General features: G+C 41.3%; 2 protein-coding genes across 2 annotated transcripts in view; one reads left to right on the top strand and one right to left on the bottom strand.

Moving 5' to 3' along the window:
- The first annotated feature begins 2,028 nt into the window (after window positions 1-2,028).
- Window positions 2,029-3,174, top strand: LOC146481465 (E3 ubiquitin-protein ligase TRIM56-like). The gene has a single exon (XM_085108221.1). It carries the CDS (start codon window positions 2,029-2,031, stop codon window positions 3,172-3,174), a length of 1,146 nt encoding a protein of 381 aa, XP_084964347.1.
- Window positions 3,175-5,668: 2,494 nt separating this feature from the next.
- Window positions 5,669-19,498, bottom strand: part of LOC146481464 (cytoplasmic dynein 2 heavy chain 1-like) — a 73,363-nt gene continuing 59,533 nt past the window's right edge. Inside the window, exons 59-76 of the mRNA XM_085108233.1 lie at window positions 19,169-19,246; window positions 18,367-18,498; window positions 17,654-17,726; window positions 16,606-16,715; window positions 16,402-16,452; window positions 15,655-15,780; window positions 14,682-14,792; window positions 14,228-14,383; window positions 13,837-13,918; window positions 13,129-13,271; window positions 12,588-12,659; window positions 11,634-11,738; window positions 10,835-10,951; window positions 10,482-10,694; window positions 9,667-9,866; window positions 8,797-8,881; window positions 7,348-7,464; window positions 5,669-5,950 (exon numbers count right to left, since the gene is read on the bottom strand). Of these exons, the coding sequence (XP_084964359.1) occupies window positions 5,792-5,950; window positions 7,348-7,464; window positions 8,797-8,881; window positions 9,667-9,866; window positions 10,482-10,694; window positions 10,835-10,951; window positions 11,634-11,738; window positions 12,588-12,659; window positions 13,129-13,271; window positions 13,837-13,918; window positions 14,228-14,383; window positions 14,682-14,792; window positions 15,655-15,780; window positions 16,402-16,452; window positions 16,606-16,715; window positions 17,654-17,726; window positions 18,367-18,498; window positions 19,169-19,246 (2,130 nt within the window). The 3' untranslated portion in view covers window positions 5,669-5,791. The remainder of the gene's footprint in view (window positions 5,951-7,347; window positions 7,465-8,796; window positions 8,882-9,666; window positions 9,867-10,481; window positions 10,695-10,834; window positions 10,952-11,633; window positions 11,739-12,587; window positions 12,660-13,128; window positions 13,272-13,836; window positions 13,919-14,227; window positions 14,384-14,681; window positions 14,793-15,654; window positions 15,781-16,401; window positions 16,453-16,605; window positions 16,716-17,653; window positions 17,727-18,366; window positions 18,499-19,168; window positions 19,247-19,498) is intronic.

Below are 19,498 nucleotides of genomic sequence, written 5' to 3'. Positions count from 1 at the left end.
TCTTGCTTAAGCTGTTTAATTTTGGCGTCAAGCATTTGGTTTGAGAGGACAAAACGTGGGTCGTGAGTGAACCTTATTCCTAAACTGTGTGGTGGTGTGTTTAGATATCTCTCAATGCCATTTCTTATTGACAGAAGAGTCGCACGGCTGTAATTTTCGCCTTCTTTATTTCTTGCTTCGGCGTAGAATTGCCTCAGATTCCTGTCCAGCTCTTCGACCGCCATTTCCGCCAGACTTACGCCAATAACCTTTTGTTTACTCCACTCTAGGTGAACAGAGAAAGTGGAATTGTGATTTGAGCAGTTAATATCAAATACCTTGTACTCGGGTTGAAGTCGGTTTTATATTGTTTTAAACGCTTCAAGTTATTTGTAAACAACTTGACTTTGGCATAACCTTCAATAAATTACAAATTTTGTACTGTTTATCAATACTGTTTGAGCCGTTTATTTTATAAAATAACAGTTTCAGTGAAAAGGCAGGCTAAAAGATTATTCATGTAATTAAAACCAACCTGTGAATACGGAAACTGCCCACTGTGTTGCCTGCTTGGTTTTTTTGGCTTGTGCATTTTCGACGATCGAGTCAAGTTCTTCGTTTTCCACATCGGCAAATCTTCTCTTTTTGCTCGACCTTTCTTCTTCTGCCTCAGTATTTAAGCTCTCCTTTTTAGAATTTGGCTCCGAATTTTTATTGTGCGGCAAAAGCACATCAAAGCCTGACAATATGTCGAAGTTCGGAAAGTTTTCGTCGCGCTCGTCGCATTATCGAGAAATCTCCAGCGGGAGAGCAGCGGGAGTTTACCGGTACAATAGTACATAGGTTTGGCAACTCTATTGACCAATCAGAACGCGCGTAGTATGTTAGTTATTTTATAAAGAGCGGATAACTTTATCCACTGGATAAGTCACTATCAAGCGGAGCAGATGTGTCAGATGTACTCCAACCAATGCTTTTGGCAAGTTTTCCACACAATCCCATTCTTGAATTTGACATATACTTCTCCTCTATTCACAAATTATAGGGCTATCGGGAAAATCTTGCACACATTTCACCTGCCGGATAGCGACCTATCCAGTGGTATCCGCTCTTTGTCTTTGAACAACTGGGGCCAGGGTCGATAGTAACACAGGCCGTTTCCCAATTAAAGCATTCGCTGATCATTAGGGCATTGGCCGGTTCTTCCGGCACCAACTGGAATCTTCTTCTGAGTCTGATGTAATATGAGCAGATATAAAACTACGTTTTTCTTTTGAATTTTATCTCTAATCGTCGGCCCAGCCATATGAAAGGATTTGACAAGTTTGAGTGAAAATAATTTTTTCCAGCTGAGCTGCTTCAGAAAAAGCAAGAGGCTATAGTCTCTTGGTAAAAGGAGACAGCGTACGAGAGCAGGCGAACGAAACGAAAGGTGAAAAGGCGCCTTCAGCTCTCGCAGGAGTATTAAAAGGAGATTATAAAGCAGGAATGGGATTAGGGTCCACTAGACCTAGTCCGGCCGGCCAACCTTTCTGTAAAATAACTGGAGTTGTCGTCAAAACGTTTCTTTTTTTAGTCCACTTTCAGAGTCACTGAACATCATGGGATAATGAAGTGTTTTGTGTAGCACAACAAGAGTATTTTATATTTGTTCTCCCGGTCCTAAATCGAGTGTGTGGCTAATGCGGCCTCCTATTTGAAATTGCAAGTTGAAAACACAGCTCTACTCAAAAATGTGATCTGCTGTTTTTGAATTTACATAATGTGTTATTTTGTTTTATCGCGTGAGTCTAAAGAGGCTATGCATAATTATCTTAATCTCGTTTTATTGACTGCATTTTAATTTTATCTGTGGTTGATTGACATCTGCATTCCTAAGAATCAGAAACCATGCCAGAAGAGTAAGAAACAATCAACAATCTCTCAGATCAGCGTTCTATGATTGGCTCATACGCCTTCGATTCCTAGAAAAGCTTAAAATAGGATATCGCAAGACACAAGTGTTGTTTTGGCTGCCCTCCAAGGCCATTGCTCGCTGGTGAAGACAACATGGATACCGAAACGTTGCTTCGCAATCTCCGCGAAGAAGTGTCTTGTCCAGTGTGTTCGGAAAAAGTTAAGGATCCCAGACAGCTTCCATGTTTGCACAGTTTTTGCCTCCAGTGTTTGAAGCGCTGCCATCAGTCGAGTGGCGGTGAAGTCGCATTCAGATGTCCGAAGTGCCTTGTCCTTAGCAGGGTACCTGAAAGCGGCGATCTGAAAGATCTTCCATCTAGCTTTTATCTGAACGGCTTGATGGATGTGCTGGCGGTTAAAGAATGTAACAAGGAGGAAGTGACATGTGGAAACTGTGACACGAAAAGCGCTGATAGCTCTTACTGTTTCCACTGTTGTATGTTTTATTGTGAGCAGTGCTTAGTTGGACACAATATATTGCGTAGCAATAAGAGTCACCGTGTTCTTCCTTTGAAAGAGTTCGAAGACGAGGACTACGAGGATGTATTAAAGCGACCCGACTTTTGTTCAAGGCAGGGACATCAGAATAAAATTCTGAAGTATTTTTGTAAGGCATGCGAGGCGGTAGCTTGCGAAACTTGTGTGACTTTGGATCACAGAGGGCATACATTGAAATTAATCGAAGAAGAAGCTGAAATCAGAAGGGGCGAGATGAGAGCCCATATCGAGAAGCAAAGAGAGGCCTTACAAGCAAAGAAGAACCAAGTTGCTCAGCTTGATGAAGAGTACGAGAAACTGATTAGACATAGCGAAAGCGTGAAGAGAGAAGTTGAAGCTTTTGCTGATGGTTTGATCAAAGCAATTCAAGCGAAGAAGGAGAATATTATAGCTGCGTCGGAAAACCAAGCCAATACGTCACTTGAAGGCCCAACAACGAGAAAGATTGAACTTAAGCAGGAAGTAGAGATGATAGAATCAGTCCTGGAAAGAGCTGAGAAAATACTACCTCTAAGTAATGACGCTGAGATCGTTGAGCTCCAAAAATATCTTGAGGCCATGTTTGGTGAAATTGTTGAAGCCGAGGATGTTGATGATGACGTCGACGTTGCTGAAGCCCTTCCAACTTTGGTCTTCGTGGAAAATCAAAGCATGTTGGACATGCTCAGTGGCGAAGGACTTGGTTCCATTCAAATAGCGGACCAGACAAATGGAAGCGAATCTCTCGCTGAAGATGAATGATTGAACTGATGAAGTAACTGTTGGTCGAGAAACAGACCCTTCAATAGACCCTTCTACGCGGCTCCCAGTTTTAAACTTTTGACATGGACCAGTCAGTTCAAATCCATCGACACCGCTGGAAAGAAGGCCTTAAAATCAATAAAGTTGCCAAGTTTGCGAGTGATGTGTTGAAAAGTAACGAGGATATGGATCCGCAAAGTCGCGAGATTTTACAGACGTTTGTATGGTGGGGGCAACCGTGATACAAACGTCTTTAAAATGTCTCGACTTTGCAGAGCTATATCTTCGGTCGCTTTTGACATTTCACTTTCATACTTGGCAACTTTTCTAATCTTAACGCGCTTTTTCCAGTAGTGTCGATGGATTTTCACTAACTGGTCCTTATCACTGAATAGTTGAAAAAAACAACCGTGGAAGGGTCAATTTTAATAACAAAGACAACGAGAAAAGACTGTGGTACGGTCACGGTAGAGATTTGTGACGAGGAGAGTGTGTGACAAAAGTAAGAATAGAGAATTAGAAGAAAACGAGGATGGACTCCTCGACATTACCTATTCTCCCAGAGTTCAAGGTCGTTTGAATTTTGGAAAATACATCTGCGCCTAGTTGTCCAAACGACTATTAACATAATTCAGGGACAGGGCCAACAAGAACCTAGTTTAATGGGTTTAGCTCCCACGAGTCTCCTGTAGCTCAGTAGTAGAGCATCCGAACTAGGAATCGGAAGGTCTTAGGTTCGACTCCTGATAGGAGCACAGTATTTTGTTTTCCGAGTATGCCTGTGTCATTTATTAATTAATTAATACAACATTCTCATTTATTCATTCCATCACATTATTTCCATTTACTGAATTTGTATAAAGTGTTAACGAGGTTCTACACGAAGGTTTTGTCCTTCGACCAAAATTCGATAGTGTAGAAAAAAGACAAACTAACAAACAATATATATATATATAAGGTAGACGACTCAGTGTCTTTAGTGGTTTGCTATAAACCTTCTTGTTTGTACGCTTATACTAGTTTATACCGAAGGTCATAACTGCGTGATCCAGTGAAGCATGTAATGATTGTAAATGGTAAAAATCTCAATTTGTTGTTCTGAGTTACAACTTTCTTCTGAGATTTAACATAATAGCATAATGTCGCGATTAGCATAGAAATGACTTCGCCACACTGAATTTTTTCTGAATGCGAACCTTCGAAGAGATTAAACCGAGGAAATATTGGAATTAAAAAAAACACACTTTTATAAAGAAATATACTGCATAGGGCCGGGTAGTGGTTAGCCCCCTGGCCATAGATTTCTTTGTCAAAATCGTAATATTCAAACTTCCATTTTCCTCGACGTTGAAGTAGACCTCTGCGAAATTGATAACCTCATCATGGCCAATGTATTCACGAGCTTGGTTTTTCATTTAATTCTGTATTTAAAAATGTCACACTAACCCCGACTTGTGCTATTGCTAGAGCATTTCTCAGAGGTTTCTGTCGAACAGTAATAAGATTTTGTTTTTATGTGATTATCCATAGTGCAACTTTTTAATAAGCAATTTTTTTTAGAAAGGGTTTGACAGACAGTCAACATGTAAAATATAACACGAGTAAAAGCAATTGTAATCTGTGTGAAACAATAAAATAACTTTTGTAACTTAAATTTGTAACACCTGTGCAATTTATGTTCATGGAGGGTGTACAAAGTTGTTTCGCTTTTGTGCGATTAGGACTTCACCTAAATGCAGGTGCCGGCCCAGGCAGGGGTGAAAAAGTTCTCGCGCACCCAGCCAGAAACTGTCTGTCAACAGTCCCTCTATTTCACACAGTTCACGAAGATCATGGAGGGACTAAGCAAAAACAACATTCTCCAAGATCTTTCTTAAATAGTGGTCGCGGGCGTAAGGGAAGGTATGACTGAAAGGGAAACGTTTACAACGATCCAAAGTTGGCTTCTTTTGCGACCTCTGCAGCGTTGTAACCAGTCTGAAATAGCAATACTGTAGATCGTAGCAAAAGCTGTTACGATAGTTGCGAATCGTGGTGTGAACAAGACTCCATTTGGTGCTTGCATGTAAAACGTATATTTGTTTTCATCATAGTCCATAACGGCAGGAAAGGTGTGTATCAACTTTGCAACAAGCAAACAAGTTGGTACAAACAACGGCAAAATCACTTTAAGTATCCATGTTTTGGCGCTGAGCGCTAGTTGGGGTCACTCTCCAAATCGAACTGGAATTTAGGAAAATTCAGTTGGGTTTTCGAGAAGAGAGGAAAACCGGAGTACCCGGACAAACTCAACCATATACGACAGCGAGCCCGGGAATCGAGAGCTCTAACCACTGTGCCATCCCTGCTCCCACAGAATTTTCATTCTTGTTACCTATGACTTGCAAGGAAATGACATTTTCAGTTTTAATCAGCTTTTTAATGGACTTAGTAGTAGAGTGACTTTCGAACACGTGGGAGGTGGATTCAAACCATTTGCGGCCAAGCCCACAAGTCGACATGAAGTGTCATTTTTATTCATTCTCATGTGCTCTTAGTGAGTTTTATAAGCTGTTATAATACCGATACAAATGTCAAACCACTCAAACAAGAAAACGCTGTAAATATGAAGGAAAAATCACTGGCTCTTTAGGAAGAGAGCCGCGCCACACTGGGTCCACCTGGCCTGGTTACCACCGCACGGCATGTTAAAACACGTGACGGTCTTGTCACGGTCAGCACTGTAGTAGATTGGGACCGAGATGCACTCGCTCTCAGGATACGGATCAGTGGTATCCTAGAAAGAAAAGACCAGTTGTAAGTTAAAAGGACAAGCTTTTGTGTTATGTTCTTGATTTCTTTGTACCATAGATACGCAGGAAAATTAAAGGACAATAAGAAGTAAGCAACGATTCATTTGAGACCTGGGACTCGTTTATGGAAGCGTGTGACAACCCGGTGATTCCTAAAACGATGTACACAGGGTTCCTCAACAGAGAATCAATATTTCTTGATTCTGAAAATAAAATTTAAAATCTTTATGTATTGTTTAAGGATGGTGCCTACTATTGTTACTGCGCATACATTCTGCGCGTCTCGAGATACTCGGGTTTCCTGTGGGTTGTACCTACTAATACAGGGATATTTTTGCGTGGTTTAAAACTATGCAGAGAAAGCAGACCTTAGCAAGTGTTATTGGCATTCAAAACGAAAATTGGGGATAACCATGCATTTTTCAGAGATAATAAAGCTTTAAGTTGGAAAAAAACGCCATACATCGCTTTGTATTTTACTGTTTTTTTTTTTCAATAATTGTTGCTTAATTATCTCTAAAAAATGTGTGGTTCCCCCCAATTTTCTTTTTGGATTTCAATAGCCCTTGCTAAGATTTGCTTTCCCCGCATAGTCATAAGCCACAAAAAAATTCTGTTTTTTTAGTAGGCACCGTCCTTAAAACACAATTCTAAAAGTTCGGGAAGCAGGACCCCGTTACACTGAATGAATATCTGCGTGACCAATCTAGTAAGCAAACAGCCACTCGTCCACCTCTCTGGATGATTTCTTAATCAAACGCTCAATTTATAAAATCTCTTTTAGGCGACCATGACTTTTCCATAAGTCTCAAATAATCTCATTTGGTCCACTGAGTTTCGTTACCCGCAGGTATTCACAATCTTTAACGAGTGACCGTCATGCACAAGCGACCACCTTGATGAAAATACGGTTAAGTCGGTTGTCATCCAAAAGACTTTAAGACTACTTTACCATGCACCTTTAAGAAATCACAGTTGAAGCAGTCTTGAGTAAACACTACATTTATAATTAAAGGGTGGTCGCATTAGTGCGTTGAATTTGTATAACGAAAACAGAAAGCGAACAAGCCCTGACAGGGCAATATTAACACTAAACAGCAATTAATTAATTAATTTTCAAATAATGGGGTAAGCTATTAAAAAAAATATATTGAAAATTATTGATGTACAAGTACGTCAGTTGATTAACAAGTGTAAGGCCGAGAAAGACCGGACGACCGTTAAAATGTGAAAAAACGCATCATTAGAACTTTTCTCCTATAAAGCTATGGAATATAGATATACTGCACATGCTTTTAATCCTAATGTCAACCAACAAATTCCCGCCTGCTAAGAGGAAAGAGCGGGTCTGGGGACATTAATTCATCGTCATGTACGATACCTTTGATACCCAGGCCACCTCAGCCGTGGGGATCGCGGAAACACTGGGCGAGTCTCGCTGATTCTCTGTCAGTGCGTTACCATCAAAGCTGCATCCTTCTAACTGAAGCCCGCCGAGCTGAACGAAAAGAAAAAGACGGGGATTTCAGAGTTACAAAAAATAATAATACCTGAAACAAACAAACAAAAAAGGCAATTTATTCTAAGAGGAGTCTTCTACTACTCGACCACCAACAAATGATGAAATAAGGGCAAGAACTGCCGCAAAAGAGAATGTATACAAGCCACTAATTGTCTGCATTGCACGTAGCAGATAACTTTATTCAGCGCTATAAGTCGCTATCCAGCGGATAAAATGTATTGGTTGGGGTACATTTTATCCGCTGGATAGCGATTTATCCACTGGATAGAGTTATCCGCTCTTTAAACGACCGGGGCCTGGTGTTGAGATTGACGTTACATGAATTTCTTTTTTGTAGTCCAAACGTTCCTTTCCAGTCCTTATAAGTCACTCTTGAGGTTCGTCAGATTGAAATGCCGCCGTGCGTTTTAAGTGCGTCCTTATCCTTTTATTTATACGTTTTCCACTAAAACGTGCTCGGTTTTCTTTTTCATCCTAAGCTTGTTAACCTTTGACTACAGCCGTCTCTGATCCTTCCTCCGGTTGGGAGCAATAAGAGACGGTGGTATTGGCAGCAGGGTCAAATCAGTTTAATATACAGCTGTTTCGACAAACGCCAAAGGGTAGTCTAGGAAATACCCAATAAATTTCAATAAAAGCTTAGAATCCATACAGAGAAGACTTGAGATGGTGGGCAATAAAAGCTTAGAATCCATAATGCCTTGACCGTACAACGAAGACTTGAGATGGGACTTGAGATGGTGGGCAATAAAAGCTTAGAATCCATAATGCCTTGACCGTACAGCGAAGACTTGAGATGGGACTTGAGATGGTGGGCAATAAAAGCTTAGAATCCGTAATGCCTTGACCGTACAGCGAAGACTTGAGATGGGACTTGAGATGGTGGGCAATAAAAGCTTAGAATCCATAATGCCTTGACCGTACAGCGAAGACTTGAGATGGGACTTGAGATGGTGGGCAATAAAAGCTTAGAATCCATAATGCCTTGACCGTACAGCGAAGACTTGAGATGGGACTTGAGATGGTGGGCAATAAAAGCTTAGAATCCATAATGCCTTGACCGTACAGCGAAGACTTGAGATGGCGGGCAATATAGATTCTGAGCTTTTATTGAAATTTATTGGGTACTTCTCAGACTACCTTCGGCATTGTCGCGTACGCTTTTATGCTTTTTTTGGACAAGCTTTGTCGAAAACAGCTGTATACCCGGTGGATGAATACCTCAGGTCCCCTTCCCTCGCCTCCCCACCTCACCCGTCCCGTTCCCTCTCCTCACCCTCCCTCAGAAACTGATGTATAGACACAAACCTTAACCGTAAACTTGGCTCCCTGGACCTGAGATTCTTTCCAGGAGACCGCGAGTTTAAGACTGTCAACTGATGTCTTCATCGCTCTACGAGGAAACAGCACCAAAAAGGTTACAGAGAAGAATTGTTGGAAAATGAAACAAATATAAAGGCCTAAGCAGCGCCCACGTATTACTTTTGTACTGACAAACCAGTATTAAAATCGGTTGAGACCTTCAAAAAATTATTGAAAAGATAAAAACACGTAAACGTACACGATTTATGCCATAAAGAGGTTTGCAATATTTGTGTTCGTTACGGGACTTTGTTACACCACGAACCTGACGAAACGCTTTCACTCTTAAGGACGCAAATGTCGAAAGTGAGTGAGAATGAAATACCTACTTTGAAAGTAGGTATTTCATTTTCATTCAGTTTCGATGCGTTTGTTCGCCATCTTGTCCGCCATCTTAAATATGACGAGAAACATGCCAAGCAGGGAAGGTTTGCTTTTTTATTTGTTTCCATCACAAACTGCCTTACAAGGGCTAAAATGCAGAACTTGGGTAAGGAATATTAAAGATAGTGATTTCACCAATTTGTCGATGTTACAAATTTTATTCTATCGTAATGTCGCGATATATTGTTCAAATATCGATATTCGTATCGAGGGGGAAGAAATATCGCGGTTCACCGATGTATCGGTGTATCGTTGCAGCCCTACTACTTTCATTTCACAAAAAAAAAAAAAAAAGAAAAAAAATGAAGAACACCAGACACTACCATGCAAGCAAAGGCTCAAAACATTCTTTCACTGAGTGGTGACATGCCTTGGATTTTAACGAGAGTAAAACGTTAGGAGCACATTACATCATCCAGGTTTGTCTCTTACCTAGCCGTTTGTTGACGAAGCGCATTGAGGAAGGTGTCAGGATGGAACAGCTCAGAAAGGTCCAGCACGTCCTTTAACAAGGAGTTTGAGTTGCACTTCTCCACCCAGGAGCCTAGGGCTAGTGTCTTGGCAACCAGGGCCCGTAACCATTGAATAGGATCCTCTGGGCCCTCCCAGCGACTGCTCCACGCCAGGGGTACCTGGGGATAGAAAAGGCCCCATGATTTGAAATGCACAGCAATTAAAGGGACTATGTCAGCTGAGGCACATGCGTAGTAGAGTCCGGTTGAGACTAATTTGTAAAAGCTTTCAAAAATATTGCAACAAACAACTTCAGTAATTACTAAAGAACGTTTGTAAATAAACACTTCAGCTAACTTTCCGAAGATGAACGCGATACAAACAGATGAAAAAACCTTGAACTCTCCGACCATATTTGAAAAAGTTGGGCCAACGATTTGAAAGCGCTTCTCATCAACGCGCGCATGCGCCTGGGAGTGACATAGTCCCTTTAAAAACGAGGAGTGGCCAAGTTTCCACTCAACTGTCAATTCCGGCTATCAAACCGGGCGTGAAACATTTCATTCATTTGGTTCTGGCCTAGCTTCCAGACTAGCAACATTTTCAAATTATAATTCGACCTGCTCTACTTGTGGCACTTAATAAGCACATGTAACCGACGCGAATTTTAATTCAGTTTAATAGATGCGAGTTTTTCAGTATTTATTTAAAGAGAACAAAGAGTTGCTTTGCCTGTCTACTAGAGGCCAAAGGTTGCCGAATTCTAACGTTATTTCCAAAATCGTGTCACTCACCTCTTGTTTAAGCAACGAGCCCGCGAGAGCCTGGACCTCAGCGTCCAACAATGTAGTTCCCCGGATGACCTTACTGAGAGAGGAGAGGGAGGCGTGGACGATTTGCACCAATCGGATGGCGTTGTACCGCTCAAGCTGCACGAATGACGTCACTGGAGATTCGTCACCAGTCTCAGTCGGGGCTGAGATTTTCATCTGAATAAGCTGCGAACCCTGGGGAATAATAAAGTTTGAGGATAGGTCAATAACAGGTGAGAGGATAACATGTGGCCGGATTTAAGAACTTTTCAATAACACTGTTCTTTAGATACATCGCTGTTACGAATGAATATTGAAACGCAAAGGGAATGTACCTGGTTAAGTTTCTTCCACAGGTTCAGTATCGGAGACAGCTCAGTGGACCACTTCTCTTTGTCAAACTTATGTGCTTCAAGATCAGAGCGCATCAGCACCTTGAGCTGGCTGATCACCTGCAAAACGGAACAAATAACACCAGATACAGACTGCACTGCGTTGTGAAGGATTTTCTGTAGTGCTATGTTGAATCAATCGGGCCAAAACAGCTTACTACTGAGGACAGGGAAGACAAAGAAAGCACCAGAGACCCTTCGAAAGGCAAAGAACGACTGCAGAAAACTCACACTTATTTTTAGATGTCTTATGCAACGGGGCCCAGACTCCAAAGTGCGATCATTCAAATGAAAGCAGCTGAGCTCTTCAGTCACCAGATCGCAAAATTTGTCTTAGACCTTCCTGACAAACTGTTCAAGTCATTCTTCACTTTCCTATCGTATCCTCCCACGACATCCACGACAATGTTCGTCTGTTGGACTCTGAAACCCTCATTCCTTTCCATCAGTTCTCTCCTCACCGTTCTGTATTTCTCTGTCTTGCAGGTGTCGGTATCGCGCCTATTTCTCCAGCTTGGACACGCCATTTCTACAACATTAATCACTTTCTCCTTTCTGTCAGTGACAACAAGGTCTGGCCTATTACCCTCCTCTTCCAAGCGTCTATCCGTAGACACAGTGCAATCCCATAGTTTTTCCACATCAGCATTGTTGTAATTGCTGTGAGGCATCTTTCTCTCTTTCTTTTTTGTTCTTTTTTTGAAAGGGAACGAAACGGCAGTGTAAAACACCACAAACTAACCTGTGAGCTGATGATCCGCTGGGATGAACGCTCGATGTTTGCAGGTAGTCCAAAGAAGGATGGTTTATCGTCATCAGGAAGAGAGTTGATGATCTCCACGTAATCCTGAGAAGACAGAAAACTTATTTGTCAAATAACTGCGTGGTTTTAACAGGGGTCACGAGAGGACAGCCGAAGATCGCATTTTTTGGGCCGGTCATATTCTGCGCATACCGGAAACGGAATAAACATTTACATGGAAAACCCGGAAATTCCAGTTGGAAAATCAAATGGTACGCATCATTCCATTCGGAGTACTTCTGAAATCATGGGCTTCTGGTCAAAGTGATACATTTTCTTACTCCTTTTGGGATTTTCAGCTGATGTTCATACATTTTGCATGTTATCCATCTTCTGTAAAGACAAGCTAAGTCATTTCGTATTTATGCCAAAACATTTCCATCCGGGTGGTTTGCGTAAATGGTAAGCACCCATTGTTTCTGTTACTCAGCATTAAAAAAAATAAATGAAAAAAATCTAACGTCTGCACTCAAGTATCGACTTCTTTTGCAGTGGCGGAAGTTGACGTAAGGGATAGGGGGAAGGTACGAGTGGACCCGGAAGCATTTTCGCTGACAGAAAAGAAAGAAACGTAGGCCCCTACTCAGGTCTGTTACCGTTTCGTTGTTTTGAAAGAGGGTTCTTTTTATTCTGATAACATAATATCCGCAATATCCTTCCCCCCCCCCCCCAAAAAAAGGTACCAAATGTCGACTCGTTTTAAGATGACACATAGTTCAAGATACAAAAAAAGTTTGTAAAGACTCTTCCCTCAAATTTCAAATTCAGATTATCTGCAATGTCAGTCTCAATAAAACGAACAAAAGGCCTTTGACAAATCTTTCAAGATTAAAAAGAAGAAAACAAAAGTTTGTCAAGACACTTTGAACAACAGGTCAAAATAAAAGCACTGACCCTGTGATGGCAAGATGTAGGTAGAGTCACGTTAGGAATGACTTTCTTGGGTCTTGCAGACCGGCTTCCACCCTGAAAGAATAACAGAACAATAACGGTAAAAATGTACACACGCTGGACCTGTTAGGTTTGCAATTAATCACAAGTTTCCTTGAAAAGCCTTTATGCCGATCCAGTCGCAATTATGACGACTACAGTTACAGAACGTTGTTGAGTTCATGTAATATGAAAGACTACACAAAGAACCATTCGAACGTCGAAGGGGGGCACCCGCATCCAACTTGTATATAGGATACGACGTAAAAGGAGGGATGAGGTTATTGAGAGTTCTCACCCTTACCCCTTAGGTTTTTTCTCCAGGTCTTTAGGTTTTTGTCGACCTAAAGAAACCACCATTTCCAATGTCATATTTTATCCAGAATCCGTGGACTATAGATTTGTTAAAGTTGTTAGATTGGTGTTACCTTCGTCTAACCAAGTCGATTAAACTATACAGGACACTGAAGTTATCCCCAAAACATTTCGTTTGGCTTCGACTCACCTGCCCTGGAAACACGGCTTGTTCAAAGTACTGCAACAGATACGACTGCAGCACTTTAGCATCAAACGTGTTGTCGATGCGACCGCCATAGATGGCGTTCTCGAATAAACCGTGCACAAACTTCCATCGAACAGTCCCTGAACCTGCGTAGGAAAAATAAGTGACAATTACAGTGCAGCCCGGTTTACAAAACTCGGACAGAGAGAACATCTACAACAAACCTATTGGCTCCGAATGGGTGTGCTGACTGGGCACAATGACTGGGAATGATGTAGTCTGTAGAGACTCAGAGAGACACACAGTTGGGGTGCGAGCGGCTAACCAAGTGAACCGCTTCAGACCCCAGATTGGAGAGCTTGCTCTTAGGCTAGGAACAATGAACTGAGCCCTAGCTGATAATTTTTTACGAACAAACCTTGTGGAATCTGCTAGAAATCCATCGCTGATTCATTTATCACGTGTCTCATTAATGAAACCTGATATAACGATAAAGCGAAAAACTGGAACATTGAGGAATCGACAATAAAATTAACATTCACTGGACCTGATTACGCAGTTTGCGAAAAACCGATTCAAGGAACAAATCCTGTTTATAAAATGAACAAACCGTGTGGAACAGACCATTTCTAAAGGGGCTGACGCGGTTTTTCGCACACGGATAACGAGTCCTGAAATTACGGATTCCGGCTTCTAAGGTATAGTTCTTACCAGCTGCTGTACATAGTCTGTCGATGATATCAGCTCCCGCTCGTAGATCACCAAAAGCAAACTCATAGAACTTCGTCCAGCCCTGCAGAAATAAAATTAATGTATGTGAACATATTGAGTTATTAGGACTCACTCGAGTCTTTGTTAGCACCACCTTTCCTGAGCCACGATTTTCCTTTTTCATTTAAATCTCTGTAAGTGAGACCTCAAGTACGCCCACTTCTCCTACCTGACTACCCGCCAAGTGTAAGTCATCACCTGTGCAATCTGCTATTAACAAGATCTTTCAAACGTTTAGATCTGAGAGGCACTTTCCCTACTGGCGATAAACAATATGGACAGCTGCACACAATGTACCTGCATGTTTCAATATTTTTGAAATGATATTAACCTGTGGAATGTAGTTTCTTCGTTCCTGCACTATAGCATGAAACCAGGCAAGAACAAACAGCGCCTGCGCCCTGATGGATGAGTTACTGCGACTGATGAACTGCGGGCTCCACGAGTCGTACGTACGTTGAAGATTTTTCTTGATTCCTGGTGGAGCCTGAGACAAGAAGGTGAGATTTTTAGAGCATAGTTCACAAAGTTTGAGAAGTTCAAGGCACTAAAATGTTATTGACGAAGCGTGTGCGGAAACGATATGGAAATATTAAGAAAAATAGATTTTACCGTACAGTAGATATTCAAAATTCTCAAGACTTTATGTGTTTTTTTTAGTATGCCAGCAAGAACCACTTCACTGATATCCTTTAAAATTCGTGGATACATTAATTTTTAAAATGTGTCAATAGTTTCATAGCTGCTGCTAACTTACAGCACAAATAAACAAACCGGCTACTGACCTCATAAGTGACTTTCAAACTGGACTGCAGGAGGATTGTTGCGAACTTGGGATGAGATTCAGCTGTCAACCACAAACGAAAGTTCTCATGAGGTTCCAGAGAGTTGAGTTCCTGTGAAAACATAACAAAGATGCGCGGTTAACTTAGGGTATGTAAGGTAAAGGTGCGCATGAGCTACAGGGAACCCACACGGCCACAGCTTAACCAACCCAGTTTGTGTAACATGAAGCAACTACATGTAGGAGTATTGCTTTTCCACCCTAGACGAAATGCTAGTCCATCGCAGGGTTCCCCCCAGCAGTATGTTGCAAGAGAGTACCCATTTATACACCTGGGTGAATAGAGATAATGGTAGATAGAGATCATGTGGAGCAAAGGTTCTTGTCGAAAGAAACAACACGGTAATGCAGAAACCAACCTAGCCTCGAACCACCGACCCTCCGATCAAAAGTCCGACGCGTCAAGCACACCACCGTGCCTCCATAAAATACGAGATACAAAGTACTAACGGTGACGAATCTCTTCCAAAGGCAATGACCGCTTATTGCTCCATTGCGCAAGCCTTTCTTGAAAACTCTTCAATATCTATGGGGAGCAGGGATGGCGCGCAACTGCGAGCAGTGTATTTCTTCTCCTAATCTTTATATAACGTCAGAAAATCGGGAAGCGCGCAATGGATGAAGCAAGCCGCGAGAAGCACAGTGATTTGCACAATTAATACGTTTTCGCTCGCACGTAACATCTGAGGAATACAGGACAACTTCTAGTACTCTAGGATGTTACAGTGATGAGAGCATCTTGCATTTCACTCTCCTCTTCCAACTCGGAATTCCACTTCTATCTGCGTGACGACGAACCCCATGAAATTCACCAAACTGGATAGTTTTCCAGTGTCTGAGAATGTTTAGACCTTGACAAGTAATTGATGTATAGTGAGTGGTTGACGACTCAATGCAGCTTTAAAAGTACTCACTTTCTCCAGAGTAGGGAGCCAAGCGGTTACAAGATGAAGATTCTTGAGGCACAACCACTCGCCATTTCGTCCACAGTCATGAAGAAGCTGTAGCGCGATGTCTGCTTGCCCCTGACCCATGGCAACCTACAGAGAAGCAAAGGCGGGTAAATATCATTACTACAAGGAAAGGAAGACAAACAACAGCCCTTAACGCCCTTCGTTTGGCCGTTGCATGCATGCACTTACTCCACCTGACTTGTGGTCGCTTTTAGTAACCACAAAATTTACAACATAACCTTTTCACCGTTTAGCCACTAGTCTGAAATGCCAACCACCCAAAGCGAGTTGACGCAATTCGGCATTGGCTACTTTCGTATCGACGTTCGTGCGAGACTCCATTTTCTTGTTTTTACTGGCAAACAGTTTGTGTGTACGTGTAAGTTCATTTGGCTATCAAATTAAGCATTTATGTAGAAATTTGTTTTTTTCCAAAACTTCCACTGAGTTGTTGAGTCGTTGCACAGCAGAAGAAAAAAAGTTTAACATGCGCGGGAGTCCTTGGTGTGAAATTACAGCTAATTTTACTTGTAGCCGCACACGCTTACAGATTTTAAAGTACCGTTTGTTTTCAGCCTAAAGACAAGCAAACCAAAAAAAAAAAACATAGAAACACACACCGAGAAGGCACTCCGAACGGAGAAAAGTGATGCCCATGTATCCATATGCGTATGCTGTGTACTGATGAATCCATTCTAAGTTACATACCTGATGATATTTATCCACACCAACGACGTCTGCAGCGGTGTCTTGCAATTCCTGGAGAACAAAAACAGGAACAGCACATGCATAAAACATCTAGTGACTCTAGAGAACTACACTCACGACCTATACATTACAATGGCTTACTAGAACGTTAAATGTCCTGTGAAGAACGGGCTTAATTTCACTCAGACACGAAATCAAACTTACTTGCGAGGGATCCGCTCCAGGTGAGATCACGACTAATATGGGCTCCCCCGGAACTGTCTCCTTTACCAGTCGCTTGAGATTCAGTGCAGGGGGGGACAGCTCTTTCATTCCTAACGATGATAGTAGAGTATTTAGCGGGACAAAAAAGCAAGAGGGGCAAGCAAAACATGCCCACAACACTTATCAGAGCAAACGCGTTGCCGTATATTTAAACTTCTCAAACTCATTGATAATTCATGAAGAGAAAACAAGGGAAATCACTACCGTGAAGGAGGTTTGGAAACGTGATCTTAATTATCATAAAATTTTGTGAACTTTTGCTTCGAATTTCTCCAAGAATTATCAATAGTTTGAGAAGCTATATCAAACACTCGAAAGAATGTTTCCTCCTATTTCCAAACACCTCGAAATTGGTCAAAAAAACTCGACTGCGCCTCGTTTTTCCGACCTACTTCTCGGTGTTTGAAAATCGGAGGAAACACTCTTCCTCGTGTTTGATCTATTACTTCTTACACTTGGGCCTAAACACAGGCACGCTTTGAGCTTCTTGTCCTCATCCCATGTTAGATTTTTCGATTAGTTTAGATTAGGTTAGTAACGACCATGCAAAATATAAGCCAGGAGTCAATGGAGAGAGAGAGCATTAGTTTCATGAACTTGACTTTGCAGAGGTTTGTCTCATTCTGCGATTTTGTGACTGCGCATCAGCGCCTCTTGTGCCTCATGCAGCTCAGTGAAAAACCAACATGAATCGTTGGGTGTTTTAATAAAGCACTTAACAAAACGAATCCATTGGTCTCCGAGGAGACCTCTCAGTATAAGCCCGGGGGTTTCTTGAGGTCTCCTCGCCACTTCTTACTTCTTTTACTATTTTTATTTACTCTAAACTTATGTACTTGTAATCCTAGTCTATTATTCATTGTAACTTTCTATGTTTGTATGTCGTGGTGAATAAATAAATAAATAAATAAATAAATAAATAAATAAATAAATAAATAAATAAATAACAGTGGCGAGGGTAGATCAAATATATCTGGGGCAGACTTACCAAGGGCTTTTGAGGCAAACAAACTCATGGCACTCTGCAACCGGTCAGGCCTGAAAGCTTGGACAACTAGCACCTGGACATGAACAACGACAATCACGATCTGTTGTTTCAAAACCACCCAACACAAGATTCATGCTAAAGACTGCAGTAAAACAAATTTAGCCATAAGACTATAAAATGAGCTTTTGGCACCGTTGCAGTACACGAAAGCAAGCCTACATTTGCAGTATTGGTTCTCTTTTGTTCATTTACTTTTCTTGTTATATTTGGATCTTGGGTGTGATTAGTGGCTACTCAATTGACACGTGAAAGGCAATTCTTTTCTGATCCCCAAAATAGAGAGATTAAAAATTGCGTTTCACTACAAACGGTAAAGGTAACATTCGCGTTTATGATTTCTTGAAAAAATTGGTACATAGATGACAATAGCGCAAAATAATTCTGACTTTTGATGCTAACGCAAAACTACTTATCTTTACTGAGAAACTGAAAACAGCGAGTGGCAAATGACGGATAAAAATGGTCACGTGGTCATTTCTGCCGTTTTCCGTAAACGTTATTATAAATCATTCTGATAACTCGAACTTATGAAAGTTAAAAAATGAACATAATGTACACAAGTAGACCTTTTTTAAAACGCAGTTTAAAGCATTCAGTTGTTTTCCCCAACTATAACCAATGGACTTTAAAAGAGGATTAGTGAGTTTTGTGACCTGTTGAAAGAGGCTGATCTTCTTGGCTATTGAGGATGGGATGTCCTGTTCACACTGTGAACTGCGCTGGAATGGCATCCATAGATCAGAATTTTCCAGTTGAAGGGTCTTGTACAAGTTTGGGAAGGTGTTCTGTGGGGGCAAATAACACAAACATTCGGTTATGGCATGATTACGAACCATAGACTTTGCTAGACTCTTTTAAACACATCTCTTTAATAAGGTACGTGCATGATAGAGGAACTGTATTCCTCGTTATTAGTAACCTGATAACCCAGATTCAGAATTTAGTCGCAGGCAGCCGTTTCTCGATAAACATGTGTATTAAAACCTGGATCATTGTAAAATGAAATTCCAGGGATTTGATTGGCTTAGCGGCCATGGTATATGGGCCATTATACCATGCACGAGAAATACCGACCATTAAATTGTCTTCCGATTTTTCTTGCAAAGCGAAATCAGCAAGATCTAGCAATATTTCTTGATAGTTATTAATAAAACAGTTATTCCACTTGCGCTTGTTGGATACGGTGTGATTATAGCCAACTCAGCACTTCGCGCCTTGTTAGCTATCCATCATCCATATCCAACGCGCGCTCGTGGAATAATTGTTAGTTTGGGCAAATTAAATTAAAAGAAGAAATAAATCAGCTTATGTTAAACCGACACATTCTTTCGAAACGTTGCACCTGTAAACCAGCAAACGGGAAGATTCTAGACCCTTATAATTCTCAAAAAATGTAAAAAAAAAAATGTCCCAAATAAACGATATTGCAACCGTGAGATTAATCTGTAAACACACCTTTAATGATCCTACAGCGCCTGCGCGTTCAGAGTCGATCCACGATGGAAGACTGTCACGGAGATTCTTCATTGATTCCTGGAAAAAAAGAAAGAGTTGATCGATGCAGACTTTGTTTGGCAATGTCCTTACTGTCTACAGCGTTAATAGAGGTAAAGCGACTGCAGCAAAATCACAAATAAAACATACGCTCTTTTCAGAAGACACACCATTTTCAAACAGGACACAGGCATACTCGGGAAATGGAACTTCGAGTGCTCCTATCAGGAGTCGTACCAGGCCTAAGATTTTCCTATTACTACAGGGTAGTTTGTAGAAATTATGTGGAAG

The sequence above is a fragment of the Pavona decussata genome, unplaced genomic scaffold (assembly GCF_977016875.1).
Source record: "Pavona decussata unplaced genomic scaffold, jaPavDecu1.1 SCAFFOLD_49, whole genome shotgun sequence".
Taxonomy (NCBI): Eukaryota; Metazoa; Cnidaria; class Anthozoa; order Scleractinia; family Agariciidae; genus Pavona; species Pavona decussata.
Note: the sequence above shows the minus strand (reverse complement) of the source record. Positions and strands in the feature narration are given on the sequence as shown.